This window comes from Protopterus annectens, chromosome 16.part0 (genome assembly GCF_019279795.1).
Source record: "Protopterus annectens isolate FY-2018-M chromosome 16.part0, PAN1.0, whole genome shotgun sequence".
NCBI lineage: Eukaryota > Metazoa > Chordata > Ceratodontiformes > Protopteridae > Protopterus > Protopterus annectens.
In genome coordinates this window covers 344,208,341-344,224,570 of record NC_056750.1, presented here as the reverse complement: position 1 = coordinate 344,224,570, position 16,230 = coordinate 344,208,341, and the positions used below count along the sequence as shown (strand labels likewise).

At 38.7% G+C, this 16,230-nt stretch overlaps 1 protein-coding gene across 7 annotated transcripts in view; it reads right to left on the bottom strand.

The window, feature by feature from the left end:
• KYAT1 (kynurenine aminotransferase 1) overlaps positions 1 to 16,230 on the bottom strand; it is a 1,131,910-nt gene that overhangs the window by 212,600 nt on the left and 903,080 nt on the right. For all 7 annotated transcript variants that reach the window (XM_044058797.1, XM_044058798.1, XM_044058802.1 and 4 more), the window contains one exon: positions 1,109 to 1,229. In XM_044058797.1, the coding sequence (XP_043914732.1) occupies positions 1,109 to 1,229 (121 nt within the window). The remainder of the gene's footprint in view (positions 1 to 1,108; positions 1,230 to 16,230) is intronic.

Here is a 16,230-nt window from a genome sequence, read left to right as displayed (position 1 = left end):
GAAGACATTTTTGGAAATGAAATTTAGCTAATAAGACCTGCTGTCACTATGTGGAATGTTACATGTAGTTCAGATGATTGCCTGCAGAAAGATGCATAAGGGAGATAGATTAGAAGGGAAGGAAAACATATATCCAAAAGCAGATGAGGGAAAACCAAACATGTTACTAGATATGCAATTAAGGAAAGAAGAGAGAAATATACAAAATTGTGTAAGTGCCTCAGGAGAATCAACAGAATGTAAGAAGAAATATCTTTTTCAAAGAGTTACACAAGAATTAGAAGGTCCAAACTGAAATTATAAGACTGGCCTGTGTGGATATGAGAAGAAGCTGTTCACACAGGAGATGGAGAATACATGTAACAGCTTTTTCAGAAGCAGTCAAAAGCAGTGAGGGAGTTCAAGAAAAGCTCATAACAAACATACGTAATTATCTTTGGTGTAAAGAGTGAGGTTGTAGATCAGCTGAGATTTGAGCAGTACATACGGAAACAGACAAGGTAGGCTATGGACCTCATCTACCTTCAAGGCTTTTGCTTCTACTCATGGTACATCATGCGCTTAAAACTAAAATACTAATTGATCCCTGAGGAGTTGGTCCACAGGGTTAAGAAGGAGTGATTTTTTTCAGCTCACCTATCTTAGGATAGGTCTTATAGTTTACATATTTATAAGGCAAAATACCACTACCTTCATATTTGTTGTTGGGGATTACAGACAAAGTTGAGACCAATAATGCTAGTTCAGGCGCATCTGCATTTGTAGTGCACATTAGGAATGGGGAGGGTGCATTAAAAAATGTTTGCAGTTGTCAGGGTGGCATGTACTTGGAATGCCTTGACTTTCTCTCTACATGCTTCTCCCAACTGCTTACACAAGAAATTTTATCACTAAAGAGGTCCTTGTCTGTAGGGGCAAGTCAGACACATGTTACGGAAGGTGGAGCATGTGATCATGATGCCAGACAATGGCAAGAACCCCCCCCCAAAAAAAATATTCAAATTTTAATACTGTTGTTATTATCAGTATCAGCAAACAATTAAGCTACCTTGCTACGTCCTCCAGGTATATAAGTAATGGTACTGGTGACATGCTTTTGGCTACTTACCGATTCTGATGTGTTCAGTGCCATCGTACACCAGCCACTCATAGACTTCATCGCTGAAACACAGTACATTGTTTTTGATGCAAAGTTCTGCAATCATTTCTAGTTCCTGCTTCTTATAAACCTGCAATCCAGAAACAGAGAGACAATAAATGAGCAGGGAAAAGTATGCCACATCTTTCTTACTCTAGGACCCAAAAAGTGCGAAATTAGAAAAAAAAAAGATTTGAATCACCTCATTTTGCCAATAAACCCATTTGCTAACAACAGACCGTCTATCAGGTACTGTGGATTACTGGACTGTAGAATAAACAACACAACACAAATGTACACCTTAACATTTCTGACAATGTCACTAAACCATAGCATAGTAAAGTGAATAATCCTGGTATATCCCAAAGTCTTACTTTTTGTAAAACTGTTAACTGCATACTGTTTAACTGAGAATTCCTCCTTAGCAATATACTACTGCTAGCAGGCACAAGGAAACAGAGAAGCTTTGTCTACTGAGCTTTATTTTTTCATTAAAATAATGATATTTCAGTGCACGATATGAAAGGCACCTATGTTGTATAGGTATGACTGGGGCTTCTGAGAAATAACATGAGAGCTTCCCCAATCCCATGTCCTGATGTCATTCATGACAATAGTTTTCAGGGTTGGACCCCATATCATATGCCATATCAGGAGTGTTACAGGCTGTAGTACACTGCCTACCTATGGATATAAGATGTTTCAGTTTCAGTGCAGTAGTCAGCTTTACAGATGCCCTGGAAAGACTCCTCCTTTAGAAACAATGGGTTTGATACTGGACACCTAGTCTATGAATGCTGAATGCACAAGCAATAAAATTAAATGTGGATGTCAGGGAAACAAAAACAATGTGTCATAACTAACAGCCTCTTACAGAACGGTTCAAAGATTCTGAATGAGGTGATATCCTTGAAAATGAGGTTTATAAAATAGGTGGTAATAGTATTTCATTCTGATTGGTAACAAGGATCAGGATCGAGATGTACATTTTTAAATACGGCTGCAAAACTTAAAAAGCTATCAGTACTGAAGATTCCACAAACATTTGTTAAACAGTCTATTTTATTTGAAAAGCAACAAGTTAATAGCTACAGGTCTCATACCCAAACATGACACAGGAGTACGTAACATATGAAAGAACAATGTTTAAACAAACAGATTTAACTTTAGTTTTAAGAGCAGAGCCAGAAACAGCATATACTGACACCATACTTATGATTCACAACAATTTTAAATAAATTATACAAACACCACACTTATGATGCATAACAATTTTAAATAAATTATACAATCACCATACTTATGATGCATAATAATTCTAAATGAATTATACACTGTACTTATGATCCATGACAATTTTAAATAAATTATTTTCTTTGATAATACATAAAGAAGAAACACAATCTTATGTTACTGAGTCCAGCATAGCCAATTAATTGCATAACTCTGCCAAGATAATGCTGTAAGCCTGACTGATTGCTAGAAATATTCAGCAGCAACACATGCATATCCAATATTTTCAAGGGATATGTAGATGTCCAGCACCTTGTAATTGCTTTTGTTTGATAACAGAAACAAACAAAGCTTGTTCCTACTTAGCCGACTTGGTCAATGGAAAATACCTGGGACATATTAAGAAAAGTGTCAAGACCATTCTATTAGGCTACAATTTACTCAATAAATTTTGCAATTGTTTTCTGAACTTCCCTAGCCTAGTGCAGTCCCAAAATAAATAAATTCAGGGACCTATATTACTCTTATCATACCTCAGACAAATACATTACATTCAAAATACATTACATTCCCAGGTACCTAATGTTAAACATTCTCAGAGTATAAAAGTATTTGTGAAGGCACATCCAACCAAATATAATAAATATCCTTGATTTAGTTGCAGCTTGAGAGCTCTTCACACTATTCTCCATTCCTGAGTTGATACAAGGGTCCCCAAACTTTGAGACCATTCAGCCATTACCCTTACTGACTGAGAATGCTTAATTGCTTGTAGCTCAGGGTAGGTCTTGCTAACAATACAATTAGAACTCTATTTCTTCAGCTAAGACTCTTGTAAAAAAGTAAACCACCAAGGCAGACAAGAACCTTTCTATATAGGAAGCTTAATTTTACTCAGAAAACTGGACAAAGCTCTGAACACTAAACAGTCTTACTGACCAAAACCCAAGCTGCTTTGAACCTGATGACACAGGATCATATCAGAGGCATTAATCAGAAGAGGACAACATACTAACTTCTGATGACCTAAGACCCACTGAAGTAAATGCTGACACTCATTTTCTCCTTAAATAATACACAATAGGAGCTAATAAATCCTTACAATTTTTGACATCTAACTTTTTTAATGACTAATGCAGTGCCTCTGAAACTCCCTTAACAGCAGCTGCAAGTTGTCCTGTTCCTTTTCTCAGAACAATGAAGTATCTGGAATTCCTCTACAGACACACAGTTGGTGTTTAGTACTTTCTAAGAGGCAGTATAACCTGGGGTAGTCTATAAAAAGAAAGCCCCCCAGCTGTGCCGCTCTTCAATAAAGTCAAAGTTCTGGAACTTTCAGCCCATCACTGTCCTTCAGCTGGCTTACCTTCTCTCAAGCTACTCCATCCGTACTACTCTTCCATAAATCAACGTTCTGGAACCTCCACTCCATCACCGTCCGTCAGCTGGCTGACCTTATCTCAAGCTACTCCATTCCCTACGATTCTTCCATAAAATACTGAGGCAACATTTATCTTACTGAGACAGGTAGAAGAGTTGAAGACATATACCTGGGGCAGAATAATCATCTGTAAAGGTCTGTCCTAAATCCAACAGAACCATTTCCATCTATTTAGCACAGACTGACATTTAACAGCTTTGCATAAGTAGCCTGAACTCCATCTTGTACTGAACTCATAAATACCTAAGCTATGCATTTCCCCACCAGGAAGGGAATGTCTTCCTTAATCTCTCTTACGGGTTAAAATTCCAAACTAAAGCTTGAGTTTTGGTAACATTAACCTTATACCTCAAAAGTGAGGCGAATTTCTCCAACAATGTTGAATCATGTTGTGCACTTCAATGTGTTTGTTCATTTTTACTTATATTATATTCTACTTTTTCTATTTGATAACTGCTATTGTGTATTTCAACACACACACACATATATATATATATATATATATATATATATATATATATATATATATATATATATATATATCAAAATAATTTATACTCCAGTTACACCTTGCCTGGGCTGAGACTGAAACTGGCATCTGTGATCAGTTAACAAATATTAAATAAATAAAATAAAACAAAACTGAAATAAAGGAATTTTAAAAATATAGATTAAGAGGTCTTTGAGAAAAATGGTCAACTTTTCTTTTGTTTCCCCTATCCAGTACCAAAGTCCTTATGGTCACTGCCAACAGTTCAATATATAAGCTAACAGGAGGGAAAGAGCAGACACCTCTGTTGAGTATTTCTGAAGTAAAAACGTTTTGGAGAGCCCAGCATTCACTATCATCTGAGCTGAAGGAGAATAGCACGTTATATGGAAATTGCATAAAATCTCTCATAAACCCAAACTGTTCCAGGGTCCCAATGTAAACCCAACTCACCATATCAAAAGATTTCTCAGCAACTGCACTAATCACAAGCAGCTGCTTGATCTATAAGCAGCAATGTCTTACATATGTTGTCAGTTTGATGTTCAGGAAAATAACCACGCCAAAATAAGAGTACACACACACAAACACACAGGGTTTACTATAAAATGATAAAACAGCATTTCACTGAAAGTCAAAATATTGCATAAATTTGACCTAAAGCACTTGACTGAAAAACCACATGACAGAAAGCTCATTTGACTGAAACTCATTTCACTAAATCGCTAATCAGAAAAAAATTCGACAGATGAGGTCTAGATTTTTGGCAAGGGGCTATAAAGATAGACAAGTAGATACAGCCCTAAGTATGGTGGACTCTGGTACTAGAGAACAATTATTAATGGGGGTCGAAAGGCCACACGTTGAAGGGAATCACGTCATCAGGTTCATGACTATGTTTGGAAGCAACAGCTTTAAAATAAAAGACATAATACAACGACATTGGCACATATTGAAGACCGATAGGTTTTTGGATACATTAATAGACTCACGGTGTTCCTTTGGTTACAGGAGAGGGAAGACCATAGGTGAAGGTTTAGCTAATTTTAAGAAGAGTCACAAAAAAGTTAGAGACAACCAAGCCAGCAAAATAATGGGCAGTACATATTGTGGACATTGTGTCCACTGTAAGGCTGTCTCTAAAACCAAGTCATTTACGTCTATAAATACACCCAAGGTATACGATATTAGAAACTTGATTACATGTAGTAGTGAATGGGTGATTTATATGGTGGTGTGCCAATGTGGGACTTTTTATGTGGGGCAGACCTCTTTATCTTTTCGACACAGAATAGCATTACATATAAGCGATATCAATTGTAAAAGAGTACGAAGTGGCTTTATAAACACAATGAAATGCATGTAGGAGCACACTTTATTTTTCTGGGTATCGATCAGGTAGAAGGGGATAATTTAACGTTGATCAGTAAACATAGGATATTAACAGAAATAGAAAGGAAATGGATTGTGTATTTAGGAGCTTTATTTAAACCAGGTCTAAATGACCATTGGTAATGTTATCTAGGGCACAACATGTTTAAGTTTGTGTGTTAGTTGAATTAACAATGTATTTAGGTAGCTATATGCATGATGGTACCTACAATTTTTACTGTAGTACGTGGCACGTTTTTGTGTTTTAACAATATCATAACTGTATTTGCTAAATATAATGGTGTCTTTAATTAATGCTGATTGAAAGGGGTATAAATATGTCACTGTTCCCTATTTGCAATACACACTGATGACGCCAAGAGATGAAACTTAGGTTTGTGTATTGTGTACTTTTTTCATTGTTCCATTGTGAGCTGGACATTAAACTTATGGCAGCTAAAAGCCATGTTCCTGAATGGAGTTCTTTTTATTAACATGTTTTACACTAATTTTGGATGTTTGTATGCTGGTTGGTGCTGAACATTGTGGAGTGTGGTGTGTATTCAGTCCGAGCACACATTTCACCTATCACCTGTTTCTTGGTAGTGAAGATATGGCGTACAGAGTGCTGGTGTTATAATCCCTGACGAGGGATATATTCGTGGACTATTGCTTGTATGTAGACATTGGGACTGACATCGTGCATTCGGCCGAAGGAGGTAATATCGGTCAGAACATTTGACTTACTGAAGGGGAAAGAAAGATTTGTTCAATGCTTCAGGTTTTCGATAGTAAGGGTTCTATTGTTTTTTCATCGAGGCCTCAAGTGGGATCCTGTGGCTTAAAAGCTGTATGTTTGGCAACACTTCAAGCATTTCAGGGGCTTGAGGGGTGAAACAGGTACTGTGTTTGTGTTTTTGGTGCACCGCAACATTTGGGCAAGTATATTTTGTCCTTATTTCCGTATTTTACAACAGAGTGATGGTAGCGCGAACATTACAGAGTCTTTATGACAGAGATGAAGATCGGCCATAGCGACTGAAGGCTATTGGTGTAATTAGGTACTATGACAGTGTATTGGTGCACTTATATATTGGGGCAAGAATTTTTTGCTCTTATTTATGCATTTTAACAGTTTTACAGCAGCGAGAATACAAATAGTGTTCATGGCAGAGATGAAGATCGGCTACAGTTGTTGAAGGCCATTTATGGTTACTAAATTAATGCTGTATGGGCTTGGTGAAGTGCGCTTAACTTTGGAATGACTTTAAAGGGCCTTATTTACTTGTTTTCTATGGCAGAGATGAATATCGGCTGTGGGTGGTAAAGACCATCGACGATACAAGTTTTATACCATGAAATAAACGGTGGTGAAGAGGTTGTGGCTTTTGCTAGTCGGACAATGATTATGCTTTCACGACTTTACTTTTAGGTGGCATATTGTAGCACCCTATTTTTTCTTCTATTTTTATTCAGGTTGTGTTGAACACCAGCCCGCATTGCATTTTATAACATGCTGACAACAATATGTAAAGACTTTACTGTTGCATTTGCTTGTACGATTAGTACAAAAAAGTATGTTTGATACAAATGTTTACTTCTTAATAACAGTAAAGTGTATGCATATGTGAGGTACTAGCACAATACACTGGACACAGCCTTGTTTAAAGGTTCATTTACGGATCTAGCAATAAGATGTTATATTTGCAAGTACAATAGAAGTTAATACTCATACCTCTCAGACAGTACCTTGTATTTCATCTTATTTAAATTAGTTGATAACAACCCCATTCTTTATTTTTAGAATAATTTTTGTAACATCTATATAAATGTTTAGTATGGTGTGCTATTATTAATATACAGCATTAGGTTTTATTAATAGGGGGCAAATAGATGAAGCTTAACAGCAGGTAATGTAGCAGTATTATTGAGGTCAATATTAATACCAAGTACTACACAGTCATTATATTATTAGGTTGTTTAATTTGTTCATAGCTATTTCAGCTCCTATTTAAAGCCCTGGCAATATTCAATGAATGTATACTAGAAGGTTGGGCATTAGTATTCAAACGAGGAGTTCCTACTAGTGAGGGCATATGTTTATCGAACTGGTGTTAAGTGAGCACTGTGAGCTAGTAATTGTGATGCTACATATGCATTTATAAACAAAACAGTGAGCTTCTTTTGTCTGATGCACTGGTGCGGTCTCAATGTCTATCAATAAAGCAATAAAGGTACCACTTATAGTTGTTTAATTTTTTATAGTTTCACTTGGAGTTAGATTGGACATTAGTGCACACTTATCTGAGTTATATCTCAGGAGTAAGTATAAGGTAAATTTAGATATTCAAGGATGGCAGAAGCTCAAGATTTAAAATCTTTTTTGGATACACTGGCCACTAATAATGATGATTTGACAACCTTTAATGTAGGAAGAGAGACTGAAGCATTATTAAAAGGTCATGAAAGGACCAATTTGGAGACACAGTTCACCCGGTTAAGAGATATTACCAAAAAGGTCAGAGCCAATGTATGGCACACACAATTGTTAAAAGCATACGTTACAGCCAATATAGCTCCCAGAGGCCTTAGGGTCTATTTAGAGCCTGGTATTGGGGCTGACAATGAACATTTTCTTAGTAAATGGAGACAAGTTCAGTCTACCGCTTCTAGTATGTTTATTAGATTACTAATTGAGTACTACGAGGAGCAACATACTGAGATGGTTGCAAAGTTGAATAAGGCTTATGAAGACATGGTCAAATATAGTCAAGAACAAACATATAATGAAAAATATACGCATTATGTAAACGAGGTTCAAAAAATGGAGGGAATTATCAGATAGGAAACTGAAAACATTTCAGAGAGATTCCAAGGATTATGCCAATAATTTGGCTTATACTTGGAAGAAAGTTAAAAGGTCAGTAAGATTTACTGAAGGTAAATATAAGGGACAAGTGAGACCTAATAGGAAAAGACCGAGATCCATACTCAGTAGAAGTAGTACTGATAACTCTAGTATATCTGATACGTCTTCAGGTTATTCAAATACTGATACAGAACTGGAGGGGGTAGAACCCACAGTTCTGAGTTCCCCATACCAGAAAGGGTAAGGGGCCCTATAGGAGAGGGGGCAGGAAACATGCTGGTTCAAGAAATGGAAGCAATGTTCAGCAAAATGGTCAACAATAGGTAGATAATACCATTGATAACCAGAATATCGACAATAATTTGGTGGTAAACCTGACTGACCATGCATTTTCAGATTTGGAATATCGAGTGTTAAACAAAGGCCTTGGCTTTGTGCCTGATAGTTATGTGTCCCATTTTGAAGTGGTGAAAGATGTTAAGGCTTTTTGTCGCAAATTGAATTTAAAATATTATTATTCTCACGGACCTCAGTTCAGAGATACACAGGATAGATTTTATATTCAGGAAATCTGAGTTTCAGCCCCCATACCATGGAGCAGTAATAATATTTGAGGAACAAGTGCTACAAGATTTACAACTGAATCAGGGTAAGGTGTTCAGGCACTTTAAGGATAATATGACTAGAGAAGAAAAACAAGTTTTGCAAAATTTGAGTAACAATGATCGTTTGGTTATCACTATGGTGGACAAAGGTGGTGCGCCATAGTGGTTTGGGGCAAAGAGGCCTATGAAACAGAAATTCAACGACATTTGACTGATGTAACATCTTATTGCCATCTTCTTATAGATCCGATAGAGGGATTTAAAACAGAAATTAACCAATTTTTGGAAAGAGCTAGAGAGGTGGGTATTATTACGAAAAAGAACTACAACAACAATTGACAGTAGATGATCCTTCTCCATAATATTTTTATTTAGTTCCCAAGATCCATAAGTCTATTTCCCCTGTACCAGGAAGACCCATTGTAGCTGGCAGAGGCTCATTGATTGAACCTCTATCAGTTTATCTGGAGTTAAAACTGAAACCATTATTAACTTGTGTGTCAGCTAGGATTAAGGATACGAACCAGTTTCTACAGCTAATGGATGATCTTTATATTCCTAGCCATGCGTATATGGGCACATTAGATGTACAGGCTTTATACACGAGTATTCCTCATCATGGAGGAATAGCCTCCATACAATACTGGTTTCATGTTTCAGATTATTACACAAATGAAGAACAAGAATTTTTATTAAAACTTTTGGGTTTGGTGTAAGAACATAATTTATTTAGATATGGGTCGGAATGGCACCTACAGATTAAGGGTACAGCTATGGGAGCAATTTTTGCTCACATATATGCGGACCTGTTTATGGAGGTACAAATGATTTATCAACAGAAGGAATTTACATCAGAAATACAGATGTGGAGAAGGTATCTGGATGACTGCTGGGTAAATATGGCAGGGTACTGTGGATAGGTGGCGACAGTTAGTCAACTTTTTGAATCACAACCAATATGGTATTTTCTTCAGTGGTAAATTGGAAGGGAAAATAATTTAAATTTTAGATGTTATGGTTACCAAGGCTAATGATGGCATGGTACACACTAACCTATATAGGAAGCCATTTACCAAGAACTCATTACTGAGGGCAGATAGCAACCATCCACAGCACATTATTAATAATATTCCCCAAGCTCAATTCAAAAGACTTAAGCGTATATGCAGTCAATCTGATGATTTTCAGACACAGGCCACACAGATGAGGTCTAGATTTTTGGCAAGGGGCTATAAAGCTAGAAAAGTTGATAGAGCCCTAAGTATGGTGGACTCTGGTACTAGAGAAGAATTATTAATGGGGGTTGAAAGGCCACAGGCTGAAGGGAATCAAGTCATCAGGTTCATGACTAAGTTTGGAAGCAACAGCTTTAAAATAAAAGACATAATACAACGACATTGGCACATATTGAAGACCGATAGGTTTTTGGATACATTAATAGACTCACGGTGTTCCTTTGGTTACAGGAGAGGGAAGACCATAGGTGAAAGTTTAGCTAATTTTAAGAAGAGTCACAAAAAAGTTAGAGACAACCAAGCCAGCAACATAATGGGCAGTACATATTGTGGATGGGGCTTTTTATGTGGGGTAGACCTCTTTATCTTTTCGACAGAGAATAGCATTACATATAAGTGATATCAATTGTAAAAGAGTACGGAGTGCCCTTTATAAACACACTGAAATGCATGTAGGAGCACACTTTATTTTTCTGGGTATCGATCAGAATATAGGGGATAACTTAACGTTGATCAGTAAACATAGGATATTAACAGAAAAAGAAAGGAATGGATTGTGTATTTAGGAGCTTTATTTAAACCAGGTCTAAATGACCATTGATAATGTTATCTAGGGCATAACGTGTAAGTTTGTGTGTTAGTTGAATTAACAATTTATTTAGGTAGCTATATGCATCATGGTACCTACAGTTTTTACTGTAGTATGTGGCACGGTTTTTGTGTTTTAACAATATCATAACTGTATTTGTTAAATATAATGGTGTCTTTAATTAATGCTGATTGAAAGGGGTATAAATATGTCACTGTTCCCTATTTGCAATACACACTGATGACGCCAAGAGACGAAACTTAGGTTTGTGTATTGTGTACTTTTTTCATTGTTCCATTGTGAGCTGGACATTAAACTTATGGCAGTTAAAAGCCATGTTCCTAAATGGAGTTCTCTTTATTAACATGTTTTACACTCATTCTGGATGTTTGTATGCTGGTTGGTGCTGGACGTTGGGGAGTGTGGTGTGTACTCAGTCCGACACACACCTGTGGATGTGTGTGTATATTATGGTATATTATAAAGAATATCTTATATTATATATTCAACAATTTAGACCTATAGGGAAATACTTTTGATGCTAATATCTCCATTAACAAATCATACTATTGAGTGATTGAAAATTAGTAAGGTATGCTAGCAACAACCTGTTCACAAGTCCACAGGACATCAAAGGAAGATGAAAGGGAAACTTCCAGTATTTTCTGAATTAAAAAAAATGCAAGTTATACTGTTCCAGACACAGTCTACAATGAAAGAGGAAGAAGAGCCCATCCTAGAAGAAGTAAAAACAGCACTTAAGAAAATGAAGTCAGGGAAAGCAGCAAGCTCAGATGAGGCTACAGTAGATATAATCAAGATGTTAGGGGAGAAATGGTTCCAGAGGGTACTCATAACATGATGGAGAGAAAAGTGTATCCCAGATCACTGGAGAATAACTATCTTAGTGTCAGTATACAAGAACAAATGGGACTCATTCACAACTCTGGGCAGTACAGAGGTATTGAATTCTTGTCACACCTCATGAAAGAATTGGAGAGGGTGCTTGATAAACAAATATGTAGCGTAGTAGAAAGTAAGATGGGAGAGGAGCAGTTCAGATTAAGACTGGAATGTAGCACAGCTTACCTGATATTTGCAGTGATACATATAGTTGAGGAGAAACTAGAGATAAGGAAAGAGTTCAACTTGGCATTCCTACACATGGTGAATGCATATGACAAGGTAGCAAGAAAGGTGATTTAGGCAGTCCTGCGACAGTTCAAAGTACGGAAAACATTGGCAGAATTAGTGTTGGCTACATACAAGGACCCAATGACACAAGTATGGACAATGTTTGGACTCAGAGAGGGGTTTCCAATGGGAGTGGGTGTAAATCAAGGTTCAGGCCTGAACCCACTGCTATTCATACTGGTGATGGACTACATTAACAAACAGTTTGGACAGAACAGGTCAACAAAGCTGCTGTTGTAGGCAAAGTGGCATTACAAGCAGACTCTGAGCAAGAACGTCAGTAAATGAATGGACTGGAACGCACAACTGAAGGCACATGGGATAAAACTGAGCACAGACAAGACAGTTGTCGTAGCAGTAAGCTGGGGAAATCAGAAGAAACTGAAATTGAGATAGAAGAGGAAATAGAACAGATGAACAGCTTCAAGTTTCTGGGGGGGGGGCTAGTTGAGTAGAATGGAAGTCTGAATGAGGAAGTCAAAGCTAAAATCAGAGGGTCTGCTGCCATCTGACACAGAGCTTCATGTAGAAGTGTGGAACAGAAAAATGCCAAACAAGCTGGAAAATAAGGTGTACAAAACAGTGGTATGATCAGGACTGCTGTACGGTACAGAAACCTGTGCAGTGAAATCAGGGCAGTTGAGGAAGTCAGAGGTGATGGAAATGGAAGGCATCCCCTGACCCATGACTAATGGATTTACTTCACAACAGCAAGTCAGATGACATAAAAAAAACTAGGTCTAGGGATCTAAACCTCTTCTTCAACATCAACAGAATGGTTTGGTGGTACAGGAATATTCTGCAAAGGATACTGCTGCTATAGAATAGACTTCCCAGCCACATAAAACAAAGTTCACCCCTGTCCATTTTCAAGCATAATTAAGATCTATAGATAGGAAGCAGAAAATTTACCCCAGGACTGCCCCTGTACTACTAATGGACAGTTGTAGCTGTGGGAGAACTACTCAAGTACTAGCTCCCTTGCCCAACATTTCCTACAATTTATAAACTCAAACGCCCTGGTTCAACTGGGCAACACTCCCACCAGAGGTGACAACATATTGCACCTGGTCATCACCAACATGGGCAACCGGTGTTCCACACTGGAGGTCAACCTCTCGCTGGTTAGATCTGACCATAAACAAATCACTTTGGATATCCACATTCTGCCCCAGCTACAGACAAGGAAACCAACGTGAAAAACTTTTCAAAAGCAAACTTCACATTACTTAAGACCGAGGTGGAAAGTTTCAAAGCCCCCATGCTAAAGGATAGTGCTGTCCAAGCTGCAAAATCCTTTACTAATGCATTCTACGGGCACCTACAGGAATGCATGGATTGTGCTATCCCAAGCAAAGCCACGACTCACTCCTCCAAGAAAAGGAAACCAGTCTGGTGGACTCCTGCCATAAACAAGCTATAAAACAGAAGGAGAAAACTAGTACAGAAAAGAGTAAAATCCCAAGAAGGGAAGACATCCCTGATCAGTATCAGCAAGAAACTACGATCCCTCATAAAATCATCCAAGGCGAGCTTCGAAAGAAAAAGTGCCAAGGACTCCAAAAATAACCACAAGGCATTCTTTAGCTATGTCAAGAATCTAAGTGGCAATGCTCAGATCTGCTCAGAGTTCGTGCAGAATGACACAAAATACACTGAACCGACCAATATTGCCAACATCCTGGCAGACAGGTTCAGTGCAAACTTCACTACCCTCTCACCCCCAAAAGGGCCCATAACCATACCAGAAGAATGTAGAGTCCCTGAATCACAGACACTCAGGTTAAAACAGTCCTCTCCAAAGCCAAAAACACAGCATCAATGGGACCAGACGGTGCCCCAGGCTGTGTCCTACACGAGCTCAAAGATGAACTAACCCCTCACCTAAACACACTGTTCAAACTCGGCCTCTCCACAGGCTATTTACCCATAGAGTGGCGCACAGCAATGGTTATTCTGCTCCACAAAGGTGGGGCCACAACAGACCCCAGGAACTATTGCCCTATAAGCCTGACTAGCTTGGTCTGCAAGGCTATGGAGCGCATCATCATGGAACTCATTAACAGAGACACTGGGAACCTCCAAACACTGGACCCTACCCAGTTTGGCTTTGTTAAGGGGAGATCATGCCTCCTAAACCTGGTGGACTTCTTTGAGACTGTTACCAAGGCTATAGACGAGGGAAAGGTGGTACACACAGCCTATCAAGACCTTGCAAAGGCCTTCAACACCATTCCCCATTCTGGTAATATAAGCAAGCTCAGCAGCCTGAACATAAACCCCTACGTCAAAAGATGGGTTGCCAACTGGCTCACGGACAGAACCCACATGGTGAGAGTTGCAGGAGCTAGGTCCGACTAAAACCGTTTACAAGTGGCGTTCCCTAGGACTCAGTCCTAGGACCCCTCCTGTTCGGCATATACATCTCAGAGGTACAGGCAAGCACAGGAGGACTATGGCTGACCAAGTTTGCAGACGACTGCAAACTAGGGGCTATAATTGACTCTCCAGCTGACACAGACATCCTCTAAAAGTGTCTCATTGAGACGGACACCTGCTGTCAAAATCATGGCCTCAAGCTGAATGCCAAAACGTGCATAGTCATCCCCTTTGGAAAAACAAAATACCAACAAACTACCACATAGTTGGTAGTCCCCTATATACGGAAGACATAATAAAGGATCTGGGGACCCAAGTAGATAGTAATCTCACCTTTGATAATCACATTGCTAAAGTGGTTAGAAAATCCTTCTATGTGGCCCACCTAATCATAAAAGGGTTCACATCCAGATCAAAAGAGGTCATTGTGCCCCTCTACTCATCAGACCCATCACAGAGTACAATGCCCCATTCTGGATGTACCTTACAAGACACCTGCAACAGCTGGAAAGACCACAGAAGTACCTCACCAAGAGGATTACTGGCCTCAAACAGATGCTCTATGCAGCTCGACTGAAGAAACTCCAGCTGTACTCGGTTGCATACCGCCTACTCAGAAGTGATCTCTGCCTGACATACAAGGTCATGTCCAACCCAGAATTGATGGACATGCTCCACCTAAAGAAAACCTTATCCCCTCGAGCCACACACTCTAGGGGTCTAAACCTCACCACAACAATAAATAGGATGTTCTGGAGGGATAGATTCCTGTCCCAGAGACTTCCCAAGCTTTGGAACAAGATTCCAATCTACATTAGGCAGAGCTCCTCACTAACACTCTTCAAAAGAAACCTTGACGAGTGGATAGGAAACAGAAAGTTTACCCGGGGATCACTTCAGTGGCTCTGCTGGACAGAGGCACAGGGAACTAATCTAAGGGGGTGGCGAAAGCCAACACATTCTGGCTAGGCTTATAAATGCCTTCGAGCAGATAGCCTAGTACCTACCTATGAACCTAAATGCTTTATCCCAAGTATGGGTCCCCTTAAATTATCTATCGTATGACCCCAGTTATTTTCATTCGGGGTAATATATAATTATCAACCATGGGATGGATAAGGCCAATCTATAACCACATGGGTTAGGTTATTTCAAGCACAAAAGGGAGACTGACTAGGCTTAAAATGGCCCACAAGGACAGTTAGCCTAGTACTTACCTATGAACATATGAAGTATCTGAGATAGGTGGTAAGATGCGCACTCTGGGACAGATGAGGAAATGAGAACAATGAGAACATCATAGCAGAAGCCAAAGTAGCTCCAGCTGCAGAGAAGATCAAAGAGAATAGATTAGGTTGATTTGGGCACATGTGCCCAAAAGAAGAAGACAATCTGGTGAAGAAGATTTGGGAGAGAAAGGAAGAACGCACATGGAAATGAGGGCATCTAGCAAAGTGATGGATAGACTGCATATGAGAAAACCTGCAACAGTAAGGCATGATCAACAAAGAAGTTAGGAAAGTGGCACAGAATCGAGAAAGATGCAGACAGTTGACACGACACCCTGACCCCATATAAAAAATGCAAAAAAGGATAATGATGAACTCATAATATTGATTTTAAAGTACGTATAGGACACTAGATCTCTGACAGAATAAGACCATTACTCTCTTTTAATATTGCTGA